General features: G+C 34.4%; 2 protein-coding genes across 3 annotated transcripts; both read left to right on the top strand.

Moving 5' to 3' along the window:
- Positions 1 to 3,039: 3,039 nt before the first annotated feature.
- Positions 3,040 to 7,769, top strand: LOC146941299 (uncharacterized). Its single transcript, XM_085755061.1, has 9 exons — positions 3,040 to 3,439; positions 3,523 to 3,589; positions 4,173 to 4,201; positions 4,292 to 4,500; positions 4,937 to 5,055; positions 5,205 to 5,300; positions 5,385 to 5,460; positions 6,494 to 6,647; positions 7,396 to 7,769. Exons 1-9 carry the CDS (start codon positions 3,227 to 3,229, stop codon positions 7,546 to 7,548), a joined length of 1,116 nt encoding a protein of 371 aa, XP_085611187.1. The 5' UTR covers positions 3,040 to 3,226; the 3' UTR covers positions 7,549 to 7,769.
- Positions 7,770 to 10,202: 2,433 nt separating this feature from the next.
- LOC146941298 (putative protein phosphatase 2C 76) lies at positions 10,203 to 16,515 on the top strand. Of its 2 annotated transcripts, none has more exons than XM_085755060.1 (9): positions 10,203 to 10,437; positions 10,542 to 10,804; positions 11,690 to 11,817; positions 12,774 to 12,872; positions 13,095 to 13,253; positions 13,637 to 13,723; positions 14,272 to 14,363; positions 15,516 to 15,590; positions 16,043 to 16,515. In XM_085755060.1, the coding sequence occupies exons 2-9, from the start codon at positions 10,542 to 10,544 to the stop codon at positions 16,232 to 16,234; spliced, it is 1,095 nt and encodes a 364-aa protein (XP_085611186.1). In that variant the 5' UTR covers positions 10,203 to 10,437; the 3' UTR covers positions 16,235 to 16,515. The 2 variants fall into 2 exon arrangements, with proteins under 2 accessions (XP_085611186.1, XP_085611185.1); XM_085755059.1 differs by having other exon boundaries at positions 10,537 to 10,804.
- Positions 16,516 to 19,783: the final 3,268 nt, after the last annotated feature.

The following is a 19,783-nucleotide window of genomic DNA, read 5'->3' as shown; positions in this document are numbered from 1 at the left end:
ATAAAAACCTCATTTTATTAATACTTTAAGACAATTACATAATACATAATTTGATACATTTTATTGGAATAAAGTAAATACGCTTCTTTGAGGTAAAAATACACCAACTCAAGGGTAATAGAGGATCTAGGTCGGTGGCAAATGAGACCAATCATCTTGGGGCAAAAAGACATCATCCCTTCGGGGTAAGTGTAAATGTGGTTCTTTTTATACCCTAAAAAAGAAGCAAATTTACATTTACCCCGCGGGTTGACCTCTTTGTGCCCCAAGTCGGTTGGTCTATTTCACCCTCTTCCTCGACCCTTTTTTACCACTAAGTCGGCCCCCAAAAAAAGCTAAAAAAAAAAAAACTAAAACTATAAAGGTGAAAGAGTGAGGAGGAAAAGAGAAGGCATGGTGTGAGGGAATAGTGAGTTTTGGAGGGGTATTTATAGTGAGAAATGGGTACCATAGGTTTTATTAGTACTAAATGCAGTCAAAAGAGTAGAAAAAACGTGTAGAAATGAGTTAAATTGAAGGTGGAATAACTGATCAACTTCAAAAAAACGTGTTCTTGACCAAATACCATCGGCCAACCTAGCGCAAGTTAAGTCACGCTGGTGATAACGTTGGCGTGAGTTAAGTCACGCTAGTGTTAACCTTGGCATGAGTAAACTCACGCTATTGTTAACCTTTGCCTAAGTTAAGTCACGCTACTGTGACCGGTTTTTCATGCATCGTACAATGGTTTTTACACGCTTTTGTTAATTTTTGCATTTGTTTTATGATTGCGTATTTAATTAAAAAATTCCAATAAAGTAAATAAATAAAATAGATTAAAATAAGCGTGAATTTGAATAAAATTGCGTATTGAATAAATTTGAATAAAAGTTACATTACATTACATAAACGACATGTATGTCAACTATATATGTTATCACATTACGTTACATTACATTACATTCGGGAATGCACATTCCAACTACAACAATTATCTTACCTCTAAATGGGGTAAATTCAAACTCGCTAAACTGCAGGACTCCAACATCCGACCGACATCTCCATTGTTTCATTCAAAAGATTAAATTTTTGTTAGGTTTGGTTTAAATGACGGTACTCAAGTGTCAAAAGAATGAGGTCCATTCTTTGACACGTCAATACCTTCATATAAACCAGCCTAACAAGAATTTAATCTTTTGAAAGGAACAATGGGAATGCCGGTCGAATGTTGGAGTCCTGCCGTTTAACAAGTTTGAATTACCCCATTCAAAGGAGGTTCTGTCTAGGCTTATCACAGCACGCAGCGTGAGTTAACTCACACAACGTGACTTGACTCACGCAGTGCAAGTTAAGTCACGCAGGCGCAATTTGGGCAATTACTTTGGAAACGAGCAGAACCGTTTGGGTAAAGAGCATAATTCTTGATAATTTACTTCCTCTCCTCACTTCTCATGCGCTCTCCGAAATTTCAAAACTTCTTGTAAGTTTTTCGATTATATATTTGAAATTAGGTTTTCTCGTATATTTTTTGTGGAAAAATTTGGATTTTAAAATCTAAAAAAATAAGTACTTTAGATTTTATAATCCAAATACTCCTCATACACCCTACTTGATGCATATGTAGGGGGTTTAGATTATAAAATTTTAAAGTGCTTATTTTTTCCGATTATAAATTTGAACACCCTCTTCTTTCAACCAATAATGGAAAAAAACAGGTTCACATTAGATAATCTGAAATTTATTATTAGCACACAAATTTGACCTTTTGTGACATGTATAACCAATTTAAGAATAATACTAACTATTCTAACCATCTACTCCAGCGTGCAGTTGAAAATCATATTTTCATGCCACTTGATTGAATTACTCTAAAATTTGGCAAGCATATTGTGAAAAAAATCAAGAGCAGGACTTTCGTAGAATGAACTTCTTAGGAAACTCCGCCCCTCAAAATTCAAAATTTAATCATTTAGACCGATGTTTCATTTTTTATTTTATTTTTTTCGTGGTATTTTTATATTTTATTTAATAGGTTTTCTCATATATTTTTTACTTTTTTGTGGTTTTTAAAAACAAAACTCGGAACTGCTGAAATGGGAGGCGTGTATAATGCTTAAGATTGATCTAACGGTTCATAGGATTTGAAAGTTAGGTGCCTTTGGCGCCCTAAATTCAGGCAATCCCGGATGTGGATTCCCTACAGTCAGGGAAATGACACAGTCACACAGTTAGTGGGTTCTCAACCCTTGGATGCATCTAACGGTTCCAGATTGCTACCATTTTAATTCTCTCTTTCAGCACATTTACACGTAAACTTTTCCTTATCTCTCCAAGAACAATTCCTTTCTCCCTCTCTACCTAAAGTAACGCCGCGGTGAATCACTAAGCGCCACCATCCGTCTAGCCCAAAAAAGTGTCTTGGCTTTTTATCGGAATGATAGACACAGGTGGAAGATTGTAGGATCCATTAGTTGACCATTTATTGAAACGGGTAATCTATAGTTTATATCTCTGCAGTCCACTTGCTCAGAATGTCGTGGAACAGGTTTAGTTTGATTTATAAGTTTGTTAGATTAGATTGTTATGATTTATGAGTTTTTAGTGTTAGAGATAGTTAGTTAGAATCATTTTTACAGTTAGTTCGGAGTTTGTGACTATGGCCCTGTTTGGAAAAAAAAACAACTTAATTAAGTGCCTATTGCATAAATTATTATGATGTACTCCCTTCATACACACTGCCATTGTTTTTGATTTTTGTTGCCATTGCAGAGCTCAATTTTTTTGGGATGAAATGGAACATAGCTCGGGGAAGCTGTAAATGTTAGAGGCTGCAAATGTTTGAGGTATCAAGCGGTGAAAATAGCTTGTAGTATTGTTTTTCTAAGTCAAACGATGTGTACTTCAGTGTCGCAATAGAAAAAATTAATAAACAACCGTTAGATGCATCCAAGGGTTGAGAACCCACTGACTGCGTGACTGTGGCATTTCCCTGACTGTAGGGAATCCACATCCGGCAATCCCGATCCCAATTAATTGGACCCAAACTGCAGAGAATCCATCATCAACATTCCACCGTATATACTTACTGACTATTTCTTTCTGAAGCATTCAAAGTGTCATATTTTCCTTCTTCTTCCCTTAACTAACTGCCATCATGAACCCAACCTGAATATTAACAACCAACTCATTCTCTCTCTCTCTCTCTCTCTCTCTCTCTCTCTCACACACACACACACACACACACAAAATGGGAATGATCAATTTGATAAAGGATTTATCACGGTCTCTCTATTTCCTCTGCTCAATTCAATTCTTGAGAATGGCGTTGCTATGGACCTTTTCTGTTGCATTTTCTCATTACCAATTGTTTAAGGATTCGCACTTTTCTCACAAAATCGTTTCATATCCAAGGTCTTCACCTTCCACTTATCCTAATAAGCCCGTTTGCGTCATCACCGGCGTAAGTTCTTTTTTCTTCCTTCTCTTGCAAATTTCATTAATTATTATTATTACTATGTGAATTCTATGATTTTTTCTATGTAGGCAACTTCTGGCTTGGGATTATCTACTGCATGCAAGCTTTCTAAGGAAGGATATGTTGTTGTTATTGGTAATTCTTTATTCTTTTTGCTAATCACGCTACAATTATGCTAAAATGCCTTATGTTTTAATTCCTTTTATATGCTAACAATTCACTATTTTCTACAGCTCCATTTAATTCTGAGTGAAATCCACTTTCTAAGTGCATGCTTCGATTCACCGTAAAATTGATCAAATTATGGTGCCATTGTGATTATATAAAGCTCTAACTCTAAACTGTAGTTTTTTTTTCCAAATCTTGTGATTATGTCAATCTCACCATCAATCCAGACATGCACTAATAGAAAGTGGATCTATGTAGCATCGAAGCTTCAAATTAAATGCGTGTTTGACACGTGTTGGTGTCTGTCTGACACTTGTGAGTTGTGACTAAAATACAATCACTTCTACTTTGTCAAATTTCTACGGTGTCTATGTGTCGACTTTAGTGTTATGTTGTGTCTGGTGTATGTGTCTATATTGGTGCTTCATTGCGTAGGCTAGGTTATTTAGTGGGATTTATCCAATAATAGTGTGTTCAAAAGACTATTTGGAAAAATGTTTTGCTACTTGCTAGCTTTCTTACCTAAGATTCCTGTTATGGATTGATGCAGTGGGAAGATCAGAGCAGTTGTTGTCAGAGGTATTTTTCTATATTAATTATTAGCATCATGGTAATGATGATTCCATTCATCGTAAATATCTTAATCATGTTCTTTCCATTGTTTGGTAGACCATAACAAAGATCAAAGGTTGGAATGAGGACGCCCATCTCAAAGCTTTTCAGGCTGATCTTTCGTCAGTTCAGTCAATTATAAAGTTCAGTACTTCCCTGCGGCAGTGGCTTTTGGATTCCGATTTGCACTGCTCGGTACAGATACTAATAAACAATGCTGGAATACTTGCAACATCTCCTAGAGTCACAGCCGAGGGCTACGATCAGTAATCACTTTTTTCTTCTTCTTATCTTCTGTGCTTGTGGTTAACAAAATTCTATCTTTATCGTTGGAATTTTCATGCTCATGCTTGCCTTGCATAACACAATAAAAGGTGCATAAGACACACTTTCAAGTAATATTACTTTCCTGATGTGCATAATTTATTTATGCTTTGGGGATGCAGTAATAGGTATTAATTAAATGTCAACTTTTGAGATGGTGTTGATTTGCATGACATGATCACCAGGAACTTTATGGAACTGATACTTGAGAAACATAGTTAGAAGCATTTGTATGCACATTGGATGCATTTTTATGGGAGCCTTTGATGCAATGTTATTTATCTGTTTTATATATGCTCCATGTTTGTCTAACTGTCTGAGTTTCGAAATTAGTAGTTACTCTTAAAATCCAACTATATTTTCCACTCTTTCTCCCAGGATGATCGGCACAAATTATATCGGCCCATTTGTTACGACCAAGCTTCTATTACCACTTCTTGAAAGCAGTCCTGTATCTTCCAAAATTGTTAATGTAACATCATTTACTCACCGAGCTGGTAGGATAATCATTTTAGTCCTCACTTTTTGATTTATATTATTGTCTAGTGATCCTACTCTTTGGGTTTTACTGTCTTCCATAAAACACTTATTGATTTTCTCTACAATGGCGCGCTCCTATAGAACCTTCTCAAGCTCTTTTCTTCAGTTACTAATATGCAGGTTGATGAGGGAACTGTATCTGGAAAGAGATTTTTAAAATCTAAACAATATCCATATGCTCAGATCTATGAGTATTCAAAATGTAAGCTGCATATTCTGAATGAATTATATAGATTACACTGTATCTTTAGCCCTAATTCCTAACTAGCATGTATTTTTGTTGAAGTATGTCTACTTCTCTTCTCATATGAGTTCCACCGACAGCTTTGCCAGATGGGTAAATCTCATCAGATATTTGTCAAGTATGTTTACCAAATCAACTTTTATTTCCTTTTGCCATCCTTTTTTCCAAGTGTTGTGTGTTTTTATAAAGGGTTAATTAAGTTTTTAGTCCCTATAAATATTCACAGTTTTGTTTTTAGTCCCTACAAAATAAAATCACACTTTTTAGTCCCTGTGACATTTTCCTTAAGTATTTTAGGGACCAAAAATGTTGGTGAATTTTTTTTACAGGGACTAAAATGCTGATGGAAAATTTTTATAGGGACTAAAAATGCTAATGAAAAATTTTATAGGGACTAAAAAGTGCGATTTTATTTTGTAGGGACTAAAAACAAAATTCTGAATATTTATAGGGACTAAAAACTTAATTAACCCTTTTATAAATATAGGTTATTTGTTTTTGTATATGTTACCTAATTAATGTATTACTGTGATATTTGTTGCTCGAACATGTTTGTCTGATTGCTTCCATGACTTTCCTACAAATTATTGTTTCCCAAGTTCTTTTCTGCACAACCCGTGGGCTCTTGCTTTTGGCAAATGTATATGCCAATCTGAAGATAATGCCTTGTCTGTTGATCTCATGCCAAACCTGTAATTCTCATATAGTTCTGAACTTTCAATTAAAGGCTGAGATCTGTTATGCATCCCTCTCTTGTTAAGGATACAACGGAGCTACTATCACAATCTTTGTCTCCCAACAAGGAGCATACTCCGCCCCTGAAGCTACAGCTACCTTATTATCCAATGAGTTTGAAGGAAAAATGTTTAAGTGCGAGCAGATACACTCTTATGAAAACTCACTTGTGGTTGTGTTTGACATTGTTGCATAGATAGCACCAATAAGAGTAACTTTGGGTTTGAGATAGTGTTGCAACTCGCAAGGAAAACGAACATGAATAAAAATCATACGGGAAAATAAAAGTTTGCAAGAAAAAGAGAGCCTTGCAAAATGTTTTAAGCTTTGTAGATAAAACTTTATTATATTTCTGGTTAATAACCATGGGTTCTACTCCACTTTTAATATTCATTTTCTGTATTGCTATGCATCAGTGTTGCAGATCCTGGAGTTGTACAAACAAACATCATGCGAGAAGTTCCAGCAAGCCTGTCTTGGGTGGCATTCTTTGTACTGAAGCGCCTACGCCTATTGGAATCCTCTGAGTGCGGGAATGATTCCATTATTGATGCCGCTCTTGTTCCGCCTGTGAGTACTTTTTTAGCAGTCTTTGTTGATATCTATTTTACATTTTTATTGCAAGCATTGATGTTTCAAAGTGACTGAAGGTTTCATCTGATGCAATATCTAATGCCTGATGCCTTATCCTTCCGTGTCGGTAATTCATCTTGAACTAACACAAGGAAACAACATATTCGTCAATTATTTACATAAATACATTAAGCCTGCACACACACAAACCAGCACAGTCAGACGAAATGATTGAAAGTAGCAACGAACACACTCATGAAATTAAATTTATTGTAAAATACGAGATTAATACATATGTTCTTGAAAATATATGATTTTTTCCTCGTGTTTTTGTACTGCTAAAAATGTTCTGTTGTATGACTAAAACAGTAAAGTATTAAAAAACAATGATACACTTTTTTGGGTAGAAAAATATAAGCTTAAATGCAGTTCTTGTCCCTCTATTTTAACTGAACATGATTTTTCGTCTCTCCATTATAAATTCAGGATTTTAGTCTCTTAGTTTCACAAGTTTGAGGATTCTTTTTTTCAGAACCCAATTGCGAGCTTATTCTTTATAACTTGTCATTTTCATTAATGACGTGGAATTACATTTGATGATTTGACAATTACTAATTTGGACCTTTTGAATAATTGATCTGTACAAATAGTTATCCTCGATCACTGATATTTCTTACAAATTAGTCTTGAGTCTTGACTGGAGCCATTGAGTTCAAAATGTTAATAAGCGTACATTTTTTTTCAGGGAACATCAGGAGCTTACTTTTTTGGGGGGAAAGGTAGAACTATAAATTCTTCAGCATTGTCACAAGACGCCAAATTAGCTCGTGAGCTTTGGGAAACTACATCCAATTTGCTATCGGCGACCCCCTTTGGTAATAAGGGAAACAATTTTTAGCATTGGATTATAGGTCATGTCGTGTAATAACAGAGAATACTGGCACTCCTGACAAAAAAAATAAAAAATAGTGGCACTTACCCTCTGAAACATGGGTACATGTAAAATGATGAAGTACCTATAACATGGGTACGTATCCGGTATCGGTACATGTATGGTGCCCGCGATATTTCGTTTTTGTTAATTGTTCTATTGTGAGTGAAATTTGTGGTTTTCTCTTATTGATTAATATAATAATATATGCTAACACCAAAAAAAAAATATATGCTAATATAATACTCTTAATTTTTGTGCTTTTGAGTTTTTTTTTTGTTGTAATCAACCCTATTTTTTACTTTTTAGACTTTCATTGTGATGTTCTTGTTGTGATTCGAAGAATTTAACTCTTTCATGTTATATTATAAAACAAATCTCATATTTTTTTACTGATGTATCCGTACCTTACTATTTTCTTTTAAAATTTAAATTGTTGTATTCACATACCTACGCTTACTATACCTATCACTTACGCGATGTAGATTGATAAGTGGTAATCCCTCTTGTTTTTAATATAAGCAAAAAAATATATGTATTTGGTCTAAATTTAGATCAAATATACATATCCATTTGCTTTTAGAAAAAACAGGAGACATATTTACTTATAGAAAAAACCCAGAATAATGACATGAAAGTTTTGAGCTTTCTGATGCATGTTAAGCTATCACTTGGCTGTTTTCTAGAAACATTTTAAAAGGATCTCTGGAAACAGGTAAAGAAAGTAATTTTATTTTCCAAAATAATAATCCAATTAAGCATGCGTGTAAGAGATGTATTTTTTTTATTATTATTATTAAAAGTACGGTGAACGTCAAAAAAAAAGTGGAGCGACTGTAAATTGATTTGTGGTTTGATAGACTCGTGAAAAAAATGGATGGAACATAATCAATTTTTACTCGAAAACATCTAAACAATTTTGACTCCTTTCAATGTGAAGTGAATCATATAAGTTATGAATCTCAAAACATACCACAAGTTCAAGAAACAGGGGAACACCAAAATGAAACTATTTCCGCTTGTTGCATAAGATTGTACTCTCTTGTACCATTCAAGATTATTTCCATGTTGGCAAGTTGAATTTAGGAAAGTCATGTGTTTCTTGGACTCCTTACATGCGGTTCATCCTTTTTTTTTTTGAAATAACATGCGGTTCATCCTGTCACGTAGGAAACACCTCAATTTCATCATTGTGCTAATGAGTTAAGAGATTAGTAGACAATTGATGCAGAATATTGGTTCATATCTCTTCATCACATTTTTTTGTGAAGAAAATGTCTGTACGATGTTTTAGCGAATATTAAAGCTAGTAACTTAGATAATTTGCCTCTGTTCCATTTGTCCCCTCCTAGTTTGTCCTCGTGCTTATTTGTTGAGGCTCTTTGTAAGGACGTAGTTCTCCTTTTTTTTTTTTTTTTTCCTTTCATGTAACCAAAAAATATATGACTAATAAATACATAAATGATCTGAAATCATGTATAAATTGCTTTGAGATCAGTTTCTTTTACGGGGCATATTGTGAATGATACAATTTATATTCTATATAAATTACTAAATTTGATACTTATACTTTCACGTTAATGTTATTATACTTTCAAGATTGATTTGTCTGATAAATACGGATGAAGATAACGGTAACAGTGTGGTGGCGACGAAGTCTTTGCGGTGGAACGAAGGATGCAGACATGTTAACACTCCCAAGTTCAAGTCAGTGTAGTAAATGAGGTTGAAAGTGTAAAAATGTGTGGGAAAATGAATCGTACCTTGAAAGTGACGTTGAGTCACCCTTATATAAAGGATGGAGGAGCTAACGGAGTCCGCAAAATGTGGCACCTAATCAGGAGGTCGTTGGAGGCCACGTGTACGACGTTGGATGCACGATAACGTACTTCAGCGATGTGGTGTGCACGAGCACAAGCGTGCTCACTCAAGCCATGTGTCTTGATCCAGAGGACTTCATGTCCACGTGTCGTCATAGGATGGCCTTCTGGCCGGTCCAGAAAAAAGATATTTAAAAATGTTACTCATACTCTTAAGATATTTAAATAAATAGCATCAAAATTTTGTGACTCTATCATAGTTCATAGACAATTTACCGGACTCACATATCTTCTTGGTAACTATGCACTTAGTGTGAATCATTCATCGATTTTTCTGATAATTAACCTTCGCCGAATAACTTGACTAGACAACTTTAGTGAACCACCTCTTTTTAAAAATTATTTTTTGGGTACATACTAGAAAAACCCCTCAAACAAAAATTATTTTGTAATTTTTGGGTACCTACTACACCATTTATTTAGTAATTTTGAAACCAATAATTTGTCATCTCATTTTCCAATTTTTTTTTGTCATTTCATTAAATGATGTCATGTAATATAATCATATATTACTAAGTCTGATCTAACACTTGATTGATTTGGTAAAAGATCTCTTTCAATTTAACTGTCTAAAAAAATAAAATCATTTTAACTTTCTCAAAAGAGAATTTTACCATCCAATACGATCTTATTTATTCAATGAATTTGTCGTAAAGTTATTTGTATGTCGATGATACTCGTCTTACATTATTAAAAAAGAAAATATTACTATTAACTCTGCTGTTCTCACAAGTGTCCTCCACCCTCATCTCATTCTCATCTCATCTATCCATTTTAGTAGATTCAAACAAACAGTTTTTTGATTGATTGATTCTATAAAACCAAAATTCAGTTATCATGATGCGTCTTTAACATTCATCACCTTCACATTTCTTTCGCAATTAGATCACAATACATACTCATTATTTATTAATCATTTAATTAACACCTCTTAATCTCGTGTTTCGAATGCATCGTTACGTCTTTTGAATCGAATGTGAGTAACGATTCAACACCGATCTTATTAATTTTCGCATTTTATCATTCAATTATTGTTGATGTGATGTTGTAAATAGTAATTTGTGTATGATTCTAGGGTAGATGGTATGCGGAATTTTGATTCGAGCTGGAATTTTGACCAAGAGATTGTTGCCATTCAATTACGTTCGGAGGAAGTGTTTGCAAAGAGTTTTTGTTGTTCATTCACAATTTGTTGCGAATCGCGTGTTTAAGAATAAGTACATAGGGATGATGGTTGATACAGGTTCTATGTCAACAAGGGCTGGACCCTCTGTGGAGGATACTGTGTCCCACAAAGAGGATGATTCTGCTCGTTCTGGTTTTGTTACTGGTGGATGCAAGAGGTTCATGTTATTTCATCATTTACTTACTTGATTATTTTAAATATGGAAAATGTATCTGCTTGCTATGTTTGTTGAGGATAATTGTTTGATCCTCTCATCTTTGTTGCCGAGATAGTTAAGTAGCGTGTTTTTTACTTTTTTTTACATTAGATTTTTATATTGGGTCGAACTGATATATATTAAAATGGCTTATAAGGTTATTGGTATAACTCTTTATAAGCTCTTTTTAAGCTTTATCTCTTTTCGATATGGTACTTTGAGTTTTTCGCAACATTTACATCTCCATTTGGTCATTGTAAATTTAGGATCGAAGTATTGGCTGTTGGGGGTCGTGGTCTTTAATGTTGCGCGTGTTTGGGCTGTTGTAGCCTGTAAGATTTTTTTTTTCGAAAGAATCAATTTTGCAATTATTGGTTTTGGAAATATCTGTTTTCTTCTTGGGGTTCTTATCTTTGGAGGTTTGGTTATTTCTGAGGATTTTTTTTAACACATATGGGGTTAAAAATGGAGGGGTTATTCATGGATCAGTTTTGTTTGTAAGATTGCATCAAAAGCTCATTTTTGCCATGTTTATTTTACTTCCCTCCTTACCAAACTGATTTGTATTATCAACTTACCAAATGACGGGAGTTAATGGAAACAGTTTTAGTTTAAATGAGGTGATTAGAGAGTCAATACTACAACCATAGCCCTTCCCACTAGATCAAGTCGGATACATGATATTCATTTCTACTCTTACGACAACATTCCAATAGTAGTGATATTTTAGTAAGGGCTTATAGTGGAAGAATGGTTGTGTGGTTGTATTTGTGTTGTACATTATGCTTTTTTCCTATCTATATTGTGATCAAGTAGTGCTTATGTCGCTGAATTTTTAATTGGCAGTGAAGATGAAAGACTTAGCTGTGGGTATTCAAGCTTTAGGGGGAAGAGAGTGACCATGGAGGATTTCTATGATATTAAGACATCAACCATTGATGGCCGTTCAGTGTGCTTATTTGGAATATTTGATGGTAAAAATTCCAGCCTCGTTGCTTGCTAGAATGTTAAATCTTTCTAGTTCTCCAGGCATTTCATATGAAAAATGAAGCTTTTTCATCATACACGAAATGACAAGCTAAGATAGTAATCTTAAAAATTCATGGACTCATGAAAAAATAAGATTGGACAACTGGTTTATTATTTTGTTTACGTATATTACTAATGGCAACTTATTATTTAGTTTTTGGCCCCAAGCAAAGAAAAAATAGGAGAAAAGTGTAACATCCAAGTGTGCATAGCATTTAATATTATACCGAAACAGTTTGTGAGTTATACATGTTTGTGGTTGTATGTCATGTTCCTGTGGTGTAAATCCTAAGCAGAAAAGCTTGCTTTAAATTCTAAAAGTCATTTGCCTATGTTGATCTTCCAAAGAAAAATCAAAACAATAATGACAGTAATAAAATGAAAAAAGAGAGCAAATATCCTGAATCAGTTTTGATCTTTCTATAACTAACCCTGTCTTTATGAAGCTTCTGTATCTAATAGAGACACGCTGTTTCATGTTTGAACATAGTCCCCATGAGCTTTCAACAAAATGTATTGATTCTAGCTGAAAATTCAGTTGCGAAAATTGCTAAATCTGGAAACGTTTCCCTGACATGCCTGCTTCTTGAATTAAGTTCCACCAAATCCTCAACGCCCTCTTCTCATATCTTATTTTCCATTTTTCAATGCACGGCAAGGACTAACATTGCAAATATTCGAAGGTTAAGCAGTTTGATTTTTGACATTGAATGTTGAAAGCTAACACGATTTTATTTGTCTACAGTGAAATGGGTTATTGATATTTTAGCTTAACGAAACTAGGGAAGTGGCTGCTATTTGGGGTGCATTTTTATCTGTTTGCAGATATATCAATGACCACAAAGGTCACCTGTTCTGTTGCCTTGAGAATTTCTAAACGAGTTTTTAATATTCCATGCAGGTCATGGTGGTTCTCGCGCTGCTGAGTATTTGAAGGATCATCTTTTTGAGAATCTCATGAAGCATCCGAAGTTTTTGACAGATACCAAATTGGCTATAAGTGTGTTTGAATTTCACTTATTATTTCTTGTAATATTGAAGACATGTCACTTTTTACCATTTGTTTATACGTTCTTGTCAAATCTGACATCATCGGAACCATTTGAGTATGCATTTATTGTGTTAGTCCTATTTCATTCAAGGGGTCTAGGGTTGGTTCATGGAGTGCTTTTCATTTTTCAGTCTGTTATGTGGATGTTTATTAACTTAAGTAACCTTGCAGGTGAAACATATCAGCAGACGGATGCTGAGTTTTTGAACTCTGAAAAAGATAATTTCCGGGATGACGGTTCTACTGCTTCAACCGCTGTTTTGGTTGATAACCGTCTTTATGTTGCTAATGTTGGAGATTCTAGAACTGTTATATCAAAAGCCGGAAAAGGTAATATTTAGATTACCTACTATATTTTGATTTCTTCATGTTACATTTCTTGTCTAGCTCACTAATAATATTGGTAGTGGTTAAGTTCTCATAGCATATTTATTAAGTATAAGCAAAGTTTCTCCTTTTCATAAAAACGAACTCATATAGTGATATGATTACCAGAGAAAACTTATAATGTGAAATACGATATTAGTGTAGAATATAAACATAACTACATAAGATATCACTTGGAAATTAAAGCATTTCTAACAAGACAAGGGTTTCCTTGCCTGCTCTTTGGGTTCTTGCGTTCTGATTTTTCATATTTACTTTCATTTAAATGCATTTTGAGAACTATAGTATGTACAGACGTCTTAAACTTGAGATTTTGTTTTTGACAGCAATTGCTCTCTCTGAAGATCATAAACCTAATAGAAGTGATGAGCGGAAGAGAATTGAGAATGCTGGGGGTGTTGTCATGTGGGCAGGTAACTTGGTTTTTATGTAGAGAACTTGCTACTCTAGATTGTTCTATTATTGAGGATATGTTTTTGGTGCATTTTGTGCAAGATACAATGGGGTTGGTTTGAAATCTGATGTGTATCAATTTATCATTGGTCGAAGATGAGGTTTTAAGTTTTTTGATGATGACATCGGAAGTTTGTGCGGGTTTTTGTTGACATAATAACATGCATGAAGTATTATCTTCTGGCTGATCGATACGTTTTTAAGAAGTGTGAAAATTTTGATCCAAAAAAGTGTAAACTGCATTGTAATTTGTAAATGTGTTTCTAGCTTATATGTCTTTAGATGTTCAATGTTTTGTGATACAAAGTAACAATGAGAATAGGTGTGCAGTATTTTGACATTTGATTGATGTATGCATCCGTGTTCTCAACTTATGCTAGATTGGAATAACATGCTCCATATATCTCTGCCTTGGAATTTTCTGTCCATCCAAGGGATGTAATTTGATTAAGAAATGGGACGAGTAGCTTAGTGAAAATATATTCACTTGTGTTTATCTGCTGGTCAGGTACTTGGAGGGTTGGAGGGGTGCTAGCAATGTCCCGTGCATTTGGCAACCGTATGCTGAAGCCATTTGTTGTAGCAGAACCTGAAATCCAGGTGATCCTTGATTACCTTGTGTACCTTAATTAAAGTTATGCAATCTATTATTTGATTGTATGGTTCAAGCTAGAGATCATTTTCTCTGCACAGATACCAAATCCTAACAGTGAATGTAGATAATGTCTCTTAACAGTGAGAACAGTGTATTATTTTTGTAATTAAAAGTAAAAATAGGAAATGAAAATATAAGTACTTATAAATATAGTGTGGGGTTGAGGACTTGAGAATTTTGCAACTTGGAAGAAGTGACAAGTGAGAGAAAGGAGTAAGTGAAATTATCACAGCTAATGAGAGTAGGGGAAAAAGAATGTGCCGCTAGTCATGTATGGGTTATTCAGTATTAGGTGCACATTGTGAAGTACCAAAAGACCACCGACAAATGGCCAGAAGTTGATAGGCTTGTTCACCAAATCGCTATCGCTCCAGTTCCAGCACATGCGTGTATGATCTATTTAGCTGAAATTGCGTAGTTATTTAAGAAGATAATATTAGTTGTATATAATTTTTTATCGGGTAAGGCTTGGTTGTTGTATATAATTTTTTATTGGACCACCGTTTTAACATTGAAACTATAGGAATTGGTTAATTCGGTCCATGAAATTAATGAATTTTCAAAATGATCCATGTAATTGTATATCCATTATCGTACTAGTCTTTTCTATTGCTCAATTTAGTCCTTCAAATTATCCTAAATGGACTCATGTGATAAAAAAAAGTTAATTTCAGGGATCAGTTTGAAATTTCGCAATATCGGACCAAATTAACTGATCCCTATTATATTAGGGATTAAATATTCAATTTACTAGTTTTTTTTAGATCCATGTGGATTTTGTCCATATTTACGAGAACTTCAAAACATTTTGTCATGCAAGTAACAGTTTCAAATACTTTTTTGGAAGCCATGTCCCCTAGTATAGGAAGTGAGATTGAATATTTTATTTGCAGCAATTTCTGTTATGTTCCCTCCCCACTTTAGCAAGAAAACAAATAGATTATCTATTTTCCATTGATGATGCAGAAGGCCTTAACTTAGCTTTCCATGATGTGGATAACCTTAAAGGGACATCATCTGTGTTCTGAACAATTGCATGTTGAAGTGAAGTATTGTATTATGTTGACATTCTGCTTTATTTCCTCATATATTTTCAGGACCAGGAGATAGATGAAGAAACTGAGGTGCTTGTTCTTGCAAGTGATGGACTCTGGGATGTAGTACAGAATGAGGTAAGATCGGTCTTCCTTCTCAGCCCTGCATTGCTTGTTGCTTTCACATACATAATCAGGCAGGAGCTGTTTGTCATTACTCATTAGTAACAAATATAATTGGTGAAATAAAAAGAAAAAATAATGAGCATGAAGATGTATATTTCAGCTGGTGGAATGCCGAGTTTTCACACTTTTAGAACCTAATCCTATTGTCAATTCCCCCATGTAATATTTAACGATTCCAATACTTTAAATGAAGATGAAGATAAGTACTCAACATTCTTGGACCATTAACCTCAATTTATTGTGTCGGCAAACCGGCATGATTTATTTTTAAACCAAATAAAATGTGTTTTTTCTTCCTTACTCCTGTGCTAGAGCGGAATATTTGTTTAAATTGCCATGTTGTGTTTATTTTTCTCTTTGGTGCTCGGGTATTTATTTCTTTCACTTTGCCATCCTTTGATCAGGATGCTGTTTCTCTCGCACGCGCGGAAGAGGGAGCTGAGGCAGCTGCTCGTAAGTTAACGGAAGCTGCTTTTAATCGTGGTAGTGCAGATAACATTACTTGTATTGTGGTACGATTCAATCATGAAAAAAGACACGCAGCTAATCCTGATAAAGCTAGTACAGCTAGCAGTCAGCATGAGCAGAGACAATGAAAAGCACATGAACATGTGCTTGATTTATTGTGTGCTTGATTTATTGAGGGAAGAGTCTGCACATGCATGATGGCTGACTTGTGCATGTCAAACAACTGATAATTTGTTTATTCATCCGTTTTGTAATGTAAGTCACTCTTGTATTGTGATCATTTATGGATTCATGCTCTTTCTAAAACTTATTATGGTGTTTGCTATAAATAAGTTTATGGCTTGTAGAGGCTCCAGTTTGGTATTTTTGTTTTGTATCTAATAAATTCAACGTGCATCTTTTTGCGTTATTCATCTTTTTTTCTTATTTACGCAATTGAATTCAGCAAAATCACATAACGAATTGTACATGTACGAGAAAAGAAAGAACAGAAAATACGAAATAAAAAATAAATAAAAATATTTATACTTTTTTTTGAGGGAAAAAATATTTATACTTTATCACTCGTACCATTCAAAAAAGTATTTTACCATTCGTATTAAAGTTGGAAATTCCTTTTTGGTATTAAGAAAAGGGAAATGCTAACAAGTGTTTTTATGGCACTTGATATGAAGTCTTTTTTTTGTCTTCTTAATAAGTACCCTTGTTAGCATGATGACCCTTAAAAAAATTAACATCGTCTATCTTGCCTAGTTATGGATCGTCTTACAAAATTTTCGTGCACAAATTAATAATATGTAAATCTATAAATGGATTGTATTATCTCATTATAGATTTACTTCTTTTAAAATGAAAAATCTATTTAAGTGGAAAAGTGATGAATTGCAATAGTAGAATAATTAATGCATAAATAATGTAGTTCATTCGGTTTTAAATATAAAATATTTTTTTTTCTTTTCAAATTCATTGAATAACTAATATATCTGATTTATATTATAGATCAAATATATTAAAAATTATTCAAAGAACTTTAAAAAAAGTATATTCTTTTAATTAGTAAATCCTAGACCCATACTTTGTGCGACTTCCCCTGCCTTGCAGATTTGGTTGAAACCACAGACATCAGAATTAAGTTTTACCAACTCCAGCAAATTAAACAAAAAAAATTAGTTGTAAGTCTGTAACACTTGCTAGAAATGGCGCAGTCAAGCTCTTTCGAGTTAATGGTAAGCAACTAAGCAAGTAGATAAAAAATTATATACGACGGTCAGATTTATTCACACAACTGAGTATTCAATGGCAATCCATATAACTTATAAAAATTCGACAATGCATATAAGTTGAAAGGTTTTATGAATAAAAAGGAATGTTTGACACCCACTTAGAGTCTAGAGATAGAGACGGGTAGCATAAGAAAAACAATATTCTAGGAGAAGGGGTTTTGGTTGATAATCTGAAGTTCGATTAACAGATACCTATAAAATTGATGTATTGTTGATGTCGTTGAAAAAGATGAACATGATTTATTACAATTTAAAAGTCACAAACATTTATACTTATGATTTTAATCGATTTTTTTTAAGAAACCAAAATAAAATATATTTCTCCAAAAATAATTCCCTCCAACACAAGGTGTACAAGAGGCGGATCAAAGTTCAACATTTTACATAAAAAATACAGAACCAAAAAAGAGCAAAAAGCTAAACATAAAAACCTAGATACTCGGTCAAAAAAAAAACCTAGATACAATAAGGGGCTAAACCACTAATTATGATAACTAAAGCAAAAGTAGCGTTATTTGCTTTCAGACACCAAAAAGAATGAGACTTAATCTTCTCTAAGAATTGAACAGTTGAGTATTCCTTATTATAAAAAATCTTGTTGTTTCGTTCTTTCCAGATTTTCCACATGTAAGACAACCAAATCAAATGCTCAATGTTGTGTCACACTTTATAACCACCTGCTATACTACCAAATTGGGTAAAATGATCTGTGGTATCGGTTGGATCAACCCCATATATTCCTAACCAATTTCGAACAAGATACCAATGGGACCCAAAACAACGACAACCTAAAAAAAAATGAGTAGTCGTTTCCGGTTCACCGCAACCATCACGTAAAGCCGAAAGTCATTATGTAAAATACCACAACGAATTAAATTATCTTTAGTTGCCATACTATTACGGAAGAGCCACCACTCAAACACCAACACCTTCAAGGGAACATGTTTAGGGCAAAAGATATTTGGAACCACCACTCAAACTGGTACACACCACCAACTGCGTAACCACCAACTAAATCCAACTTCAAAGCCGTTGATCCTGATGTTCGACTTGCAAAGTCACATTTTGAAGTAAAATCCTACACTTATCTACCAACTCATCCTCCCACACAAACAACCGATGTCTCCACTTCCACGCCTCACCACTCTCATCCTAACCTAATGAAAGCATATTGGTAATTGACAACCACTTATGCTTAGACAAATCAAGCAACCTATGAAATCTATCTTGTAACGACAACTCACCCAACCAACAATCCGTAAAAAAAAAAGTACTTTCCCTTATCCCAACCTCCCAACTAATATTGTCCTTTGACCATCCTCCCACTGCGAGTGTAACACCATTTCGAACCCAAACCATCTCCCTCCACCAAGCAGACCCATCCCTACCTCTGTCCATTGACCGACCCTCCTCCACTCCATACCTCTCCTCCAACACTATAAACCACAACCATGTTCTACCCACTAACATCCCCCAACACCACTCACCCAACAGAGCAACATTCAGCTCTCGAATCCTCTTTACCCCCAAACCGCCCAAGAAACTTGCCTATTCCCCCCCCCCCCCCTCTCAAAAAGACACACATATATCAAAAAGATATTCAATAGAGGAAATGATATATGAGGGAGCCTTGAAGAAAGAAATGGCATAAACATAGAGAGATGACATGACAAACTTAAGGAGAACAAGACAACCCCCAACGACAAATTCATGAATTTCCAACCGGACAGTCTTGACTTGATTCTATGCATCAGCGGATCCCAAAACTTCAGCCAACGCGCATCACTGCCTATAGGCAGCCCCAAATACATAAAAGGTAACCTTCCGACTCGACAGTTCATTACCTTAGAGGCTTCACTCAACAAAAAATCACCGACATTCACCCCAGCCAACTCACTTTTATGAAAATTGACCTTAGACCAGGCATAGGTTCAAAAAGGAGAAGAACGACGCACGTTGATCGCACATTGGCCCATGACTTCTCATCCAAAAACAGAGAGTATCATAAGCAAATAGGAGGTGGAAAACAACAGTAGCCTCGATCACCCCCATCCAATAACCTGAAAACAAATCGCTTGTTGCCATACCTGATAACCTTCAATCAAAATTATAATTTCATAAATAAAAAATATTCATAATTTATATATGTTAACACGATAAAAAAAAATAGACGATAATGTCTATCTAAATGTTAATATCATATACGAAAAATATATAAAAACCGAATCAAACCAAACCAAAACAACTTACCATTCGTGAAACCAAAAAATGTAAGACCATGGTTAAAATTTAACCCTAGTTAAGTTAATGGGTCCCAATCCATTATAAAAAGGTGTATTTGGCTAAAGATTAAAAAAAAAAAAACCTTAAGACAAGAAAAAGAAAATCATTACC

Source organism: Medicago sativa, chromosome 3 (assembly GCF_051527215.1).
Source record: "Medicago sativa cultivar Bolivia chromosome 3, Bolivia_mono, whole genome shotgun sequence".
NCBI classification, from domain to species: domain Eukaryota; kingdom Viridiplantae; phylum Streptophyta; class Magnoliopsida; order Fabales; family Fabaceae; genus Medicago; species Medicago sativa.
The sequence above is the reverse complement of the archived record's forward strand: the minus strand, read 5'-3'. Positions and strand labels throughout refer to the sequence as shown.